At 46.9% G+C, this 15557-nt stretch overlaps 1 protein-coding gene across 1 annotated transcript; it reads right to left on the bottom strand.

Moving 5' to 3' along the window:
- Positions 1-1791: 1791 nt before the first annotated feature.
- PDE6H (phosphodiesterase 6H) lies at positions 1792-6455 on the bottom strand. The gene is made up of 4 exons (XM_054815299.1): positions 6362-6455; positions 3343-3532; positions 3031-3071; positions 1792-2124 (listed from the first exon to the last, which is right to left on the bottom strand). The coding sequence occupies exons 2-4, from the start codon at positions 3480-3482 to the stop codon at positions 2048-2050; spliced, it is 258 nt and encodes an 85-aa protein (XP_054671274.1). The 5' UTR covers positions 3483-3532; positions 6362-6455; the 3' UTR covers positions 1792-2047.
- Between the last annotated feature and the right edge of the window lie 9102 nt (positions 6456-15557).

Genomic DNA, 15557 nt, shown 5'->3' on the forward strand with positions numbered 1-15557 from the left:
GACATAGGAACATTTACATTTAACCACAGAAGGAGAAGACTAGCACATGAGCTTGAAAAAATTGAAATCAGTCCCCTACAGTAAAGCTAAATAAAATGTCATTTACATAAAGAACACTTAGGGAAGAAGAAAAGCCTTAAAAAGTGAGAAAGGCGGGAGAAATTGGGGGTAAATGGAAAGGACAGACTGCCTTTTCCCAAGGAAATAGCCGTGGGCTGCAATTAGCTAAATGGTACATGACTCCTGCACTGTGATTGCATTGCGGTTCTGAACTGCTCATTGGTTTACTGCTGTTTCTAATGGCAGGAGTGCCGAATAATAAAAGCTGTACTCTGGACTGCCAACAGGAATTTCCTTTAGCTTTTGGTGCTGAAGCTATATTTTAAATGAAAACTGCTAGCTTTTATTTCTGGAATAACAGTAGCAGATAACTATAGCACAGCCATGGATTTATAGCAATGCTTTATGCGTGGGGATCGATCTTTCAGGCAGGATTTGCTCTCCTCTCCCCAACCACTCCTTGCTCCCGTGAACACGTTCAGCATAGGAAAGATAAGCTGGGGGGAGTCAGTTCATATGCAATGAGGCTCGCCAAGCTGAAAGCAATGATTAAAAATGCCACCTCCTCTTATGAATATTGCGTAGCTACAACAAAGCTCGCTCATTGCCTCCAAAAAAACCAAAAGCCCTTCATTAATGCCAGGGCAGCAGGGAATCTCAGTGCCTTACCCGAGCATTTAAGAGGCTATGAGTGCCTCACCACTCACCAGCACTCAGGCTGCCAGAGACCAGGAGACACAAATCGATAGGGTTAAGTGGATTCACTCTGTGCTTGCCTGCATATACACATCCTAACCCCCCCAGCCTCCCCACCTGCTCTGCTGTTATCTCTCCCTGGGGAACCACCATTCCCCTGCTTGTCCAGACAAGCTCCAGAGCTTGAAGTTGCACAGGGGTGAAGAGAAAAGCCTTCCTGCTGATAGGGGTGTGTGTGAAGGGAGACTTGCCCCATGCTAAATACAAGGAAGAAGGGAGAAACTAATGCAATACCATCTTCTGCTAGATGAGGTGGGACAACTGGCACTGTCTGTGACAGGCTGTAATGATTCCCTGTCTTCTTAACCGGCCTCAAACATGTCCTGGGGAGCGAATGCCTCATGTAAATATGTATGGGCCTGGGGACAGTGCAAGTGTCACACAGGGGCCTCCCATCGAAGGAGAGGAAACACAATGTCATTTTGAGTGCTGCTGCTTTGGAATTGCAACCACTCAGGAGCACAAAAGGAATGAATAGTAGGATTAATTCACTTAGCTATTGATCTCAGACATACACATTTTCATTTAACATTATTAGAACAGCCAGAGTCTCATGGCTTATAGCTGTTGGGCAGTACAGCAGAAACAACATTTGCAAGCCTTTTTCCCCTCTTGCTGATGAGGTGAATCTTTGCAGCAGCTTCCTTATGGTGAACCCTTGGAGAAGGGTCTCCTTCCACATAAAAATAGCCCAATGTCTGGACCGGTGACTCTGATCCTGTTTGCTATAGATATACTCTCAGCAACTAATTGGTGGCCTGGATAACATGGGGACATAGTCCCAGAAGCCCTATATAGAAAGCTGTCAGGGAGGGAAGGAAGAAAAAAGAATGGGCTTGATATAATTAGATCTGGACATACGTGCACACCCATGCACACAGTATCTCAGCTAACCAGGGGAAAAGTTAACGAGGGGAAAAGTTCAAATACAGCCTCCCCTTATCTCCATACGCATAAAGATCTATGACAGTGGGAGAAGAGAGGATATGGTGCAGGGAGGCGTTAAGACATTTTTCAGTAGTTTCATCACATGGAGCATGAGGTCTGTTCAGGGTCCTGAATAACTTCTTTGCCAAATTAAACTGCAAAGGACTTTCTCATAACTAGCTCTTACAAAACCACCCTGCCCATAACAGGTGGATGTAAGGGCCAAAAATAAGTGTCAAAGGTGATGAAGACCATGCTGGGATCTGTGGAGTCACCAGGTGACACCAGTAGAGATGCTGGCACCTTAGATGATCCCAAACTGGGCCAGCTCGTGCAGTTCCAGATGGCTGAATGCTTCCCATGGGCAAATCACTGTGATATCTGCAAAAGAGAGAGAATGAGAAATGCGTTCTGGTCATTGCATTTCTTGGATTTCTTTTGTATCAATAGAAAGGCTGAATGACTCGGGAAACATTAGAGATTGGAAGAGCAAGAAGAATGAGACTCCACTTGAAGTTTAGATGAGCAGATGAGCTCTTCAAAGGTAGGTACTACCTACCAGACCGAACCAGATTAGTGTATTTTTTTTCCTGTGCCATCTTTCTCTGCGAGAAAAAGCAAACCAGCATTTCCTATAGTCTCTTCAGTGACTGTGTAGACTGGTGTGAAAATTCATTCTGGTTATGTGGTTTCTTCTGTTCTTATAAACTACCTGTAGCCAAACTGTGATCTCCTTGAAGACACGTGCAGTCTTAAATCAGATGCTGAATAGTTTGGTCTACAACATTCAGGATCTGTAATTCATTGATAGGTGCAGTTATTGATACTAAGAAGTTCTGACTGGTTACAGTTCATCCAGTGCGTGTTTCTCAATCCCAGATGGGTGCATAAAATTCTTAAAATTAGGATTCTGATAACACAAATACTTAACCATCTGGGTTAATCACAGGTCCTGTGATTTTTGGTATTAATAGCTTAGTATTTGGCATTTCTTTGAGGACCTCATTCTGCTGAAATTCTTAGCCAGAATATTAGCAGAAAACAAACAAGCACATTTGCAGCCAAATGAAAGTATTCAGAATTGAAAAATGCCTAAATAGCCTTTCTGTCTTGCAGTGTATGTAAGCATAAGCATGACCATGGAGAACTACCCATCTCTGGTGACCCTGAGAGCTGCAGAGGGGCCAGGGAGAAAGGGAGCCCACCCCAGACAGTCCTCTCCCGTACTGAAGCATGACTGCGCTTGTGTTAAAGCAGGGCATGACAATGACATCCTGCAGCACTTACCTGTGCCCAGCCCCTCCATGCCTGGGATGTCATCTCCAAACCTAGGAGAGAAAAGAACAGGCGAGGGGTGAGTTTGGGCCAGCAGCACCCAGGAAAGGGGAGCTGCCCTGCACCCCTGGCCGGGGAAGGAGAAGTGTGGATGGGCAGCAGATGAGAAGGAGCAGCTCCAGGCAGGAGAGCTGACGGCAGCAGGGGGCAGGGGGAAGCCTCCTGGCTCTTTGCCCAAGGGAAGATGGTACCACAGGTGCCCAGCTTAGCAGTGGGGAGCCACCCAACTAGCATGGTTTCTTTTTTTTTCCAAAATGCCCTTACCCTTTTACTCCTTTTTTAGGAGGCTTGCTCTTGAACTGCCTTGTCTGTCTCTGCTTGAATTTGGGAGGCCCCTTGCGTGGTGTAGTGGGACCAGTTGGAGCATCTCCAGTGTTGAGGTTGGTGGCTGGGTTCTCACTCATCGCTGGGCTGCTGCGTGTGGCAGGCGCACGCCTCTCTCAGATCCCTCTGTCTGCAAGAGAACAGCAAGGACTGACGCAACGCTCTGCTTATCACTTTATCACTTCTAGGTATCAGTAGTCAGGCGACAGAATTACGGAAAGTATAATTGTGACAGGATTAAAGATAAAGATATTAAACATAAAGAAAGATTGTAGTGCATACAAAGTAAGCAGGATAGCACTGCCTTTCTTCTGGCATGCTTGAATTAAGATGCTGAACAAAGGGCACTCGAGCTGACTGGTTCGGGATATGACTGCTAGGAGCCACAAAGACACATTTAGTGCTTAAAGAAATATCCTGTCCTTGGGAATCATCATGATATATTTCACCTGTTCTCATACTTATGCCTAAGCAGTACCTTTTGGACACTGATGAAGATGGGATGCTGAACTATATGGGCCCTTAGTCTGTGTGCAGCTGCAGTAAGGGCCTCATGTTTATCAATATCAACCTTAAGGGAAATAGCACAGGATCTTTAAAAAATTGTAAAGGAGGCTAAGGCAAAGCATTAGAGACTGTCTTTTAGACAGAAATTAATTTCTAAGGATTCAGTAGAGCAAACTCTGTAACTTTCCCCAGGATGTGTCCATTTTGGTATTTTTGAACCTTACATCACATGCACTAACCTCTTCTGCACCACACTGTACGTGAGCCAAACTCCATTTCAGAGTTATCAGGGAGCAATTCTTGTGCAGGACACATCTCTCCTGCCTTGGAGGGCAGAACTGCTGCACTCAGAGCCCTTTGCTTCCTACCCAGAGAGGACAGCAATAACTCTGACCAGTGCCCATGGGGGAGCTTCTGGCCCTTCATCAAATTTTGTACTAATTAGTATGCTAGAATGGTCTGACCAAGTGCATTTATGGAACACAAATAATTGCCAACTTTTTCTCCCCTCCTTGAAGTCACATTCTTCCCCATGACCATTACATAACTCCTGTCTCCAGGTGTTCGTCCCTGTGCAGCCAGGCTGATGGAATCGCTGATGGAATTAACTTCAGGATTTGGTACTAAAGGCTAATCCCATTATGTCACCATAGTGCTCTGGCCTAATCCCCAGCATCACCTGCAGTGACACTCTGGACTTCTAATCTCAGAACTATAAATGCCATCAAAGATGGGTATTTCTTTTTTTCTTAGTCTGAAGACAGTCTCGAAATAGCCAGAGTGCCAGAAAGCAAAGCCTGAGATACAAGGAGAAGGACCATCCAAGCAATCCTCCTGTGTCACTTCCACATTGGTGCAAGGAGAAGAGCCATGTTTCTGTATCTGTGGCAGTCTGGGAATACTTCACCCCTGACTTCTTTCCATCTGTGCTGGCAGTAGGATGGATCCTAATGATAGCACCTAGAGGCACGCTAGCTCTTCCGTCGCTTGGGTTGGGCTCCTGTCTCTGCTGTAATATCTTGAGCAGGAGACTGGATGGGTTCCAGCAGCCCCAAATGGAGCAGCAGATGGTTGTGTCTGCAGCTGAAGTATGCACAGATGCTGTTACCCCGCCTGTAACACAATGCTTCCTAAGCACACACTGTGCCCACAAGCACAGCGATCAGCTCAAATCGTGGAACTTACTTATTCAGCTGCCATCTCTGAAGCACCTGAACAACCACCCACTATTTACAGCTTTATCTTCACAGCGTGGTGATAGGGCAGGCAAATACTGTCACCTTCATCTTTTACAGAATGGGAATGGAAGTGCAGTGATCAGTATGACCCGGACTGCACAGCTGGGAGGAATGACAAAATCTTTTGACTCACAGTTTTTTAGGGCCAAACTGAGAGGTGAAGGCATTTTGGCTCCAAACCAAAGAGAGAATTTGGTGCCTCACTGTTAGTCAGGACCAGTGAAGAATTCAAATGGTACTGCCTTACAGCAAAATGCTTTGCATTGGAAAACTGCTTCATGGCATGTCTGCCGATTCCCCAAAGTATAGTATTATGCCTCTACCTCAGGAGAAGTTCTTGTCAGTAGAGTGTCTGCCTCAGTGCTAGATACCCCTCCTGAACTATGAGAGACACACATCCACTTATAAGCAGTTCATCTGACATGCAGAGATACTTGGCACCCATCTCAAGGGCTACTCCTGAAAGTACGATGGAAGAAATAAACCAGCTAACAGATTTCCAACTCTTTGGCCTGACATCCAAAACTTGTAGGAGGCAGCTCAGCTCAGTCTCCAAGTGAGTTCCCAGCAAGGTACCTTAACCACAAAAATATCTTTGAGGGCAAACTCCTCTTAGTTTCTTGAATCCATGCCTTGTCCCTGGCCTTCACTCAATAGAGAAATAGCTAATGGGAAGACTCAGTCCTTGGAGTTTCTCTTTCCCCCAATCTGAAGAAGTCATATCCACCTGCCAGCTACTTGATACCTGGGATTTGTTAGGAAAAAGAATCTGCCCAAATCACACTTCATCCTCTCTCTCACCTGCATGAACTCAAGAAAGGGCACTCAGTCAAACTAAAAGGGACAATCCTAACCTCTTCCTTACCAACCTCCTTCTACCTATTCTCCCACCAAAAGAAAGGCCAGAGCATGGAAAGCAACCTTAATTCCACAGAACAGCCTCCACCTCACAGCAGGAATCAAGCTGCCCTCCCACCAGTGAGTTGATGGGACTCACCTGCCATCACATGCAAGCAAAGATTCATGCACTCTCCATTCATGCTGGAGAGCCCTATCCCACAGCAAGGGAGCTGCCCCAGTTCCCACACCTAGGAACCAGCTGCCCCCACACACAGCCAGACACGGGTGGGTAGGCGGCCCCAGGATCACAGATGCAAAAGAAACACCCACCGCAGCTTCCGAGGGGAATTTCCCAGCCTTTCGCCTCTCCGTACCTGGGTACTTGGATAATCCTTGGTACCACACCAAACAGATGGCTTGACAAACGTTCAGCGAGACTGGGTCTCCTTCTCTAGCTTTCTGCAAGTGCTATGCTGCCTCACCCCAGTGCTTCCCAAGCTGCCAGGGCTCTTCTGCTGCTGCTGGCACTGGGATGCAGCTCCTGGGCAGGAGCTGATGGCTGTGGATGCAAAGATTGTTGAGGAACAAGATGTTCTTTCACGCACTTCCTCTGCCCCCTCCTCTGACAAGGTGTTACCTAATTGCCTCTGACAGCATTTCTGCTCAGTCTGGGGTTTAATCCTCTGGGTAAGAGCTGCTTGCGTCCGAATGCTAATTATACCTAATACATGGTAATGGGTTTAGCTCAGTTGCGTCAGATATCCTATCTCAGGGTTGCTGGCCAGGTTAATCATCCTTCTTTTAGCTTTCTTTGAACTTAAAGAGGCTTGCATACTACTGACAAATACTGACTCTTTAATCTGCCCCCTCCTTAATCTCTGATTCTCTATGGAAAATTTCCCTGACAGATAATGCAGATGCCTCACTTGACCTTCTTCAGACAAATTCAGTGTAGGATCTCATCTTCCCCTGTCTGAAACCTTCAAAAATACAGACTTCTCCATGTGCACTTGTCTTCATGATGCCTCAGGGATGGTGTCAGACATGGAACACCCATGGGCAATGGCCCTCCATGCAGTGATACGCTGGGAGAAGACAGCATCCTGGAGGAAATACCCTCATTTTTACATTCCTTTTGACGGGTTTCTTGCATGCTCAGCTCTTGACCTCATGAGAGCCACTAGCATCATCCTTGCAGTCAGGCTTTTGTCAGGGAATATTGTATCCAGTGTAAGATGCCTGTGAGGAGTGAGGAGTCTCACAGCTCCAGTCTCAGTTGCTTGAGCTGGCTAATCATAGCAATGGGAAAAATTCATGCAGGTTCAGCCCTTTCTGATCCTGTGTTTTACACAGCATCTCAGACCCTTCGTTCTAGCGGCAGTTTTAAGACCAAGAACAGACGAAAAAGGATGCACTCTAAAAGACAGAAACTCATTTCAAGTAGAACTATATTCCCACAACTGCATCCCAGATGGGGATCATTGGAAAGAATATTCCAGTTGACAGAAGGGATTCAGTAACACTGGAGGTACTGCATCACATGGTATGAACTCCCCACCGATGCGCCCTGCGTGTACAGCTGGGCACTGGAGCTGGAAACGCAAGCTGCCTGTCCCAACCGCCCCTCAGGAGCACCCCCGGTGCTGCTCACACACAGGCTCAGCCAGCCAGGGACATGAGCCAAGGGGGTGCCAGGGATCCCTGACCAAGGGGTGCCCTGCATGAGAAATCGAGTGGCCCCACAGACGGCAGAGCTGCTCACACAGCCAGGGAGCTTTGAGACAAACCACTGCTGCAGCACTTGCCCTAACGTTAGAGGAAACAGCAAACAACCACCCAAGAACCACAACTCCCTCTCCTAGCTACTGGGTCTGTTCATGCTCTCCAAGCACAAACATGCAAATTTTTCCCCTTGGGATCTTATCAGGACTTTTCTCTCCTCTGGGTTTTGCAGCCAGTTCTTCCTTCATCCCCCTGCCACCCTCATTATTGCTCTGAGCTCCTGGGAAATACTTACAGTGCTAAGGGCTCCTCTTGCAAATCATTCAACTCCCGTCCTGCAGCCTGTGTAGAAAGGGTCTCGAGGTGTTCTTTCTCCTCCAGATATACCCTGCCACCAGGTGACATCAGGGCACCAATCGTGGGCGGGCCCCTGCACGGCAGGGCGGGGGGGGGTGTGGGGTGTGGGGAGTGCTGTGACCCCAGCGCTCTGCAGGCACAGCTCCAGCGAGGTCTGGGAGAGCAGCAGAGCCTTGACACACTCCTGAGGGGTGACGTGCCCCTTTCTGCAAGAAGAGGTTGTGGTTTGTCTGGAGCTCCTATGGGGTGATCTCTGGAGAAGCAAAGGGGAATAAGGAAATCACCTGCCCTTTGAGTGATGCCGCTGCTTGTGAACACGTACACACACGGCTGCACGTGGAGGAAGGGAGGAGTTGGTCCTAACCACTGCAGATCCCTCCCCTGGGCTGGTGAATGCATGGAGAGGCTTCCAAACATCTCAGCTGTGCCGCAGGGGTCAAGATGCACCTGACAGAGCGGTGCGTGCAGTCAGCCAAGTGCTGAGACGGTTGAGTCGGCTCAAGGGAGTCATAGGGAATGCTGCTGAGGTGCTGTGCAGGGCCCTGGTGAATGTGTAACTGCATCAAGCAGGTGGGATGGCAGGGGAATAAGGAGGAACCTTTGTGTTGCACGCAGGTGGCCAGCCAACAGGGTGGCCTGTCATCTCTGAGACCCAAGGAGTTGGACTGATGGTAACAGCTAGGTCACATCTGGGTGCCAGTAGCGTTGCTACTCTGAGGGGCTGTCTGAGAAAGGGGAGAGCTGGTGCCTCAGCCCAAACTCCAACCCAACAAAACTCCATGGATGGTAACGCACGCTGTTTTATCAGGTACTTTGTATCTCCGATGCGTTTTAACAGCCTGTTGTGACTGCCTGGGAGATCTGTGTCAGAGATGTGGGAAAAGTGGGAGGAGTCTCAGGATGAAAAGAGAAGGTCCAGGGCCCTGCTAGAAGCTACTGGAAGTTCATCCTCATCCTCAGCTGCAGCAGCACCTCAGTCATGGACTGTAGCTGTCTGGCTTGAGGCATGACCACAGGGTTAACAATGCTCTGGGGTCCGTTGGCTCTGGTGAAGCACCGCTCACTTACCCTGGTTGAGCATCCAGCTCACAACATGAGATCAGGGCTGGCAGGGCCAAAAATGGTCCCAGAGAAAGAAGCTGCGCCAGGAGCATCAGAGCAGCACAGAGGCAGAAGGAAACCAAGGTGTGGGTTTGTGTAGTGACGGACGGGCTTCTTCGGTGGGTGAGGCTGGAGGAGATGATTTTGGAGCAGCCACACCAGGCTGTGTAACCGAGGAAGGACAGGCTGTCTCTGACATGACAGACCTTGGCAGTGCAGACCAGTCCAGCACTGCTCTGGTGCTGAGCAAAAGGCCCAAAGCTGTGGCCTCTGGCCTTTCAGATGGCTGAAATTAGTTGAGATAAATCCTTCAGTGAGACTTTTAGCTTACATTTAAAAAATCAATAAGGTCCTAGCCCTTGAGTGGGCACAGAGAAGCTGGGAAGTAAATCCTGGATGCAGTTGAGGGGTTTTCAATCTAGCAGAGAAGCAGAAAACACACTTAGCGTTCCCACGTGTTTGAGGATGATCACACAGCTTTTCAGAGGCTTGTGCGATAATTTCTGGGCACAGGAAAGAGAACGGGGGCAGCATGGTGTTGGCATCATCTCTTCCCTGTGACAACTAGAGCTTGTACACAAATGCGCGGAGATTGATTGCGCTCAGCAGCTCCTGACAGCAGAAGTGATTACTGTGGGCAGGGACCTGCTTGTGTGGATATAAAGAGGTGCAGCCTGCTGGCAGCAGACTCTGCTCCCATCACCGCTGCTCATTCCCATGCCTCCATCTGCTACAGACAGGTCTCCGGGAGCTCCCCCTCCCCTTCTGTCTTCTTCTATGTAGGTAGAGTTGCTGGGGAAATTGGTTCTACAGCCCTCTGCTCCTCTTTTCTGAACCTTAACAATTTACATTTTTTCAGGCTGTTTGTTTTCAGAACAACCCCTTTGTTTTCCTTTTTTCCCCCCCAATGAAATCTGGCTCATTTCTCTCTAACAAAAGTGGACACATGAGAAAAAAATTTCCGTGGTGTCACATGAAGCTATTTTTTGGCCACTGAGAAAACGTGGCAGAAACTCCCTAAATGGCCCTGCTTATCATGGTCTTTCTTATCTCCCATGATTATCAGGCCATTTCCCCTCTCCTCCTCTCTCTCCTTCCATCCTCTCTCTCTCCCTTCCCCTCACAAAGGGGGTGGAGTTTGCTTTGCAAGGATGCAGGTGCGTGGCTCCTTTGCAGAGCAACGGGCACCCAGCTTTGTGTCGGTGCTCGGCTGCAACCCCGGATGGTTGATGAGCTCTGCCCAGGGACTAAGTACGTGATCCCTGTTCCTCCCTGCCCCTGCCCAGGCTCTTCCTCCCCTGGCCCCAGGAAAGCCTTTTGGGCCACATTAATTGCTACCTGATCCGGACCAGAGCTGCACCAGAAACCGTGGGGTCCAAGCGGTAGCAGAAATGCTGTCCCTGTGGCCCCAAAGGAAAACCCATGAGCTTTGTTACCTCTGGCCAGATTACTCCCTATTCCAAGGAATCACTTAAAAAACATCTCCAAGGTTTCTGACCCTATTTGTGAGCTGGTGTAGCCATGGTAACTGTAGTTATACCAGAAATAGCAGCTCACTTGAATGACAAAGAAAACACAAGTTTACAAGACAGTGACTTTTCCAGGGGTGGGCTGAACTCATGGGACTGTGTGGGAGGAAATCCCAGCCGAGACGCAGACTCGGGGATGCAGCAGATGAGAGCTGTGGTTGGCATGGGCCAAAATAACTCTTTTGAAACATATCTCTGAAAGCTTGTGCCAGGTGCTTGGGAGACTTTGTGCCTTATTGGTAGACTTTTATCACTTGCCACAGACATACCTGGCTGGAAACAAGAAGGGAGTTTCCCAGGCATCTGCAGTTAAACTTTTGTTTCCCTCCTGCAGACAGGCAGCCTACCAAGTGCCTCTGAATTCCTGGCAAGAGGAGGAGAGCGGTAGGACCTAGATTTGTAATGCAATAGATTTGTAATGAGATTGTCTATTAGTCTTGTAGAAGGTCAGTGAGGTTGTCATGTCAACAGCATTTTGGTGAGAATCTCAGTGTACCAAGGTGCCTGTAAAAGAAGATTTGCTGTAGCCCTCCTTCCCCAATGACCATCATGTTCCTAAGTGGTCTGTCATTTGTGCTAGCGAAAAAAAGGGGAACGGATACAGAAGATTGGGCTTTCCCTGGCACAGATATTTAGCTGTGAGAATATGTGCAAATTAGTCCATCAAAGATGTAGAGAAGAAGGCATCCTCATGGAGAGTTTTATTGCTCTGCCTTCAGGAAATCATGTACCACTATTTTGGTGTCAGGATTAAGCATCTGTAACAGCCTGCAATAAACTGTGTGTGCTGACTTTGGGAATCTGCTGCTGGATACAACAGTTATGTTGAGTGTCTCTGAGCTCAGCTTGCAGTTATGTTGAGTGCTCTGAGCTTGGTTGGGATTCTCATTTCCACTCATGCCCTGGAGGCTGCTCTGGCAATGGGGCAGAGATTAAAGAGGCTGAGGTCTGTTTTTCCACTGCCAGGGCTCTAGAGAGAGATTTCCATGGTCAGTGTGGAGAATAAGGTCCTCTGAGGGAACATAAATCAAGCTATAAGGTTTAGCTGAACTATCAGCAATGGCCCTGCCTGTGTTAGAAACTAGGTGACACTGGGGACATGACTAAGTCCACAAGCCAAATGGCTATTTCCAGGGCTTCCTCAGGAAAAATTAAGTCCCTGCTTTTCTCATTCAGTCAAGGGTGCTCAATTTGTGCATGTCAGAACATCGTTACACGTCCCAGGCTTTCAGGCACCAACGCTATAGGACATGCTGGGGCTTTTTTTAGCAGATGATATAAAACCCATGTAGCCTGTCATACACTTCATTAGTTACTAGAGAGTTACATTTTCTTCTGAGCAGTGAGTTTGGCCTTTCTTGGAACAGATAATCAAATCTTACCATCTAATACTCACAAAACTGCTACATTGGTATGGTTTTATTAACTTACACAAACTTTTCCCTGATTAGCATAAATAAAAGGAAAATCAGAATGAATCCTCTCTTTTTCAGATAGGACTTTTCACCCACAGATCTCAAAGCACAGAGCTAAATTTTCATCATCCCTATTTCTAAATATGGAAATTGATGGACAGAAAGCTCATAGACCTGCAGATGAGACCCAGCCATCCAGCCATCTGCTGTGGGGACTGATGTGCTTGGTCCATGCAGCACAAAAAGCTCAGTGCTTTATAACTGCTTTGTGATTCATTATTTAAGAGCATCCCCCTGCTCATTGCAGAGTTGTCCCATGAGAAAGCAGTAGCATTAGTGAGCATCCTTTCCATGCACTAACCTTGCTTAATGTCTGCATCCAGGCTGTTGGTAGTGCTGCAATGGGATTGAGTTTGTTAGATCATTTTAAAAAGCTTCCTTTCTTTCCCATTTTCACTCTGCCCACAATTAAAATGCGTTTTTCCTTTTATAAGATTATTTTTCTCCTGAATGACATTTGTAGAACAAGCTCAACATTAATATACTGACCCATAGCCTAACATTTTCCCTTTTTTTGATTGAACTCAGGTAGTTAATCTTGTTATCTATGTGACTGCCAGAAAGCAGAACGTGTGGTTGCTCTTAAAAATGTACCTGAATAACAGTTTTCACAGTATTGTCTCAAGGGTCTTCCTTAGGTTTTTATTTTTCCATAATTGATTCCTTCCGTATGAATTACATGCCATATACCTGCGAACAGTGATTAAATGATCCACTAGCACTCACTAAAATGATCATACATTGAACTAAACAGAGAAATAATATTGCCTTCTTTGGAAAAAAAAAAAAAAGGAGACTGCAAGAAGGTGTTTTTATTTAAATGGAAATAAGATAATTCCAGAGCTTTATTCGGTTTAAAACAGTGAAGCAAATGATTCAGTGTTGCTGGGCTAAGAAGAAGAAACTGTAGACAAGTCAGCTCCAGATGTCTTCTTTCCTGACAGCTCCTTTTCTCATCTTTTTTCTGAACGATCAATTCTTTCTCCTTGGCAACCAACAACCCAATAAAGAAAGGCTCTTCTAAACCATTTTGGTAAAATGTTTCTTTCTTCTTCTTAAGGGGACACATCTCATCCTATGGCTTTCACACCATGCTACAGACATACTCTTCTTTCCTCCTCCTACCAGTTAAAAGCACTGCTGTGCAATCTCATTCAGTTCAGCTCTTTGCCACCATTATTACGATTTTTTTCATGTAACAGCTGAGGCTTTCAAACAGAAGTGATTGGTTCTGGGGAGCATCTTGCTCTCTCCTTGGGAACATTTAACTAATGGGCAGAGGAGGCAGATCTTCCTGCTCCATTATCTTGTCTCTTGGGTGGCTGCTCACCTCCTAGGCACACGGATGCTAAATGCTTTAGCTGCCACACGATAGCAGGTCCTCAGTGGAAATAACTGTGGAAAGGGAAAAGCCAGGGGATGAAAATGTGAATTTTTTAATTTTATTATTATTTTCTCCTTTTATTGCTCAGGTGTATTGCCAGGTACTAAGCCTTCTGTTCTCCCCTCAGGATCTTGCAAATGCGTAGGGTTTCATGTTTTATTGGGGCTTTTTAATGGCCTTTCACTGGCAGATTCCAACTTTTCTTTTCATTTAGAGCCTCTACACTCTTGCTTTCCAGTGGAGGTACGCACGTCTATAAAATGAATTAGAGCCTTTTACTGGGAGGCCTGTGAGGATACTTCTGTGCCAAGAACCTGGAACTGCAGCCCACTTCTGGGGTACAGTCAAGCATCATAAACACATCATAGACTCAGTGGACTGTTTAGGAGCCACTGTTGCACGCTGGGTGAACGCACGTTGCAAAAAGGATGTTCTGACAGTTTTGTATACACAAAAATTTATTTGTGGTGTCCATAGCTGATGGCATACTTTGACTGTAATGGTGACAGTTATTTCTAGAGAAAAATTAAGATAAAGGAAGAGGGGGGAGAGAGACAGAGAGAAAAAGGGGAAATTTTCCCATGGTCAGCTGGAAAAAGCAGTATGGGGTCCCATAGAAGCATCCTCCTCTGAGGGCTCTCTCCAGTGCAGCAGGTGATAGCAATGAAAATGATGAGGATGATGATTTCTTGCTGTGCTTTCCCTTAGCATTATATACTTTTCACCAGGACCCACTTAAACTCCTTATTTGTTATTCCTGGTTGTGATTCTATTAGGTCTGGGAAGAGAACGCTCATCATGTGAAAATGTTGGATATTCATTGCTTGTTAAGCTTCTGTGAATGTATATTATTGGATAATATTTATTGAGAATTTAAATAGCTGTTAGCTGCTTTGTTGAGCTCTTTTGCTTTGTTTTCTCTTTTATGTACTGAAGTCAACAAAACAAGAGATAAAAAAGGAGAGAGAGGAGGGGCAATTCTCACACTGGTGCTTTCCACGAGAATCTGCCACAATAACGCTGCGGGGGTTTGCAGAGGCAGGGCCGTGAGAGCAATAATATGGGAAGAGCACAAGTGCAATAAAGGAAAAATGTTGCCACAGAGACGCTGGTAATTACTGCCTCATGGCTTCAGAGAGAGGTTATGTAGCTGCAGGCAGCATGCCCTCAGCACTGCTAAGGCACATAAGGCACCTAAGAGCTAGTGGGAGCTGACACTGAGCCATGAATTCCAGTATAAAATCAAAGTCTCTGTCGAGAGGAGTGTTTAGCACAGGCAAGGCAAAGGAGATTTTCTAAGGGCAGCAGAGGAGGAGAGGATGGCACAGCTCTCCTAATTTAGCCCCAGCTTCAGCTCTGGCTGTTTTGGAGGAAAGTCACAACACAAAGAGGAGTGCTTGGATAAATATCTCCTAACACCCTGCCTGGTGATCAGCTTAGGGCTGAGATTTGATTACACTTGCTGAGATTTGACCTTACATAACCACCTGTTTTCTGAGAGGTCCTAAAATAATCCAGTCCTCTTTCAAATCCAGCTCCGGTGGGTGACTTCGCTAGGACACCACCCCCTGCAAGATGCCATGACATCCACTGAGAGGGATGGAGGGCAAAAGCTGCTTTCCTCCATGCTGGGCTCTGTAGCACAGTGCGTGCAGAGAAGAAAACCCTGCTCTGTGGCGGCAGGAACCTTCTTCCCCCCACCCAGCCCTGTCCTTTCACTCTCATCCTTCCACTCGCTTAGCTCTCCCTCTCCTTTACTGGGCTGCTCTGTCCATCCTCAGCCTTTCTCAGGCTAGCCTCTGGAGGAAACTGGCTCTATTTTGCCTTTACTCTCTCATCCCCAACCAAATCCTTTTCCTTTCTCTGTCTTGCTGTTTCCCTCGCTCCCCCAGCAGAGTCAAGTCATCCAGAAGTGACATGTGAAGTCTTTGCGCACCTTCAGGCTGGAGATGGGGGTTATGGGATTAGCACGTTAACCAGCCTGAAAGCTGCTTAGACAAGC

This window comes from Grus americana, chromosome 1 (assembly GCF_028858705.1).
Source record: "Grus americana isolate bGruAme1 chromosome 1, bGruAme1.mat, whole genome shotgun sequence".
Lineage (NCBI taxonomy): Eukaryota > Metazoa > Chordata > Aves > Gruiformes > Gruidae > Grus > Grus americana.

Coding starts and splice junctions, on each gene's coding strand:
- PDE6H (XM_054815299.1), bottom strand. CDS start 3,482: ATGAGTGAGAACCCAGCCACCAACCTCAACACTGGAGATGCTCCAACT. Junction 3,072..3,342: donor CCTAAAAAAGGAGTAAAAGG/GTAAGGGCATTT, acceptor TTTCTCTCCTAG/GTTTGGAGATGACATCCCAG. Junction 2,125..3,030: donor CATGGAGGGGCTGGGCACAG/GTAAGTGCTGCA, acceptor TCTCTTTTGCAG/ATATCACAGTGATTTGCCCA.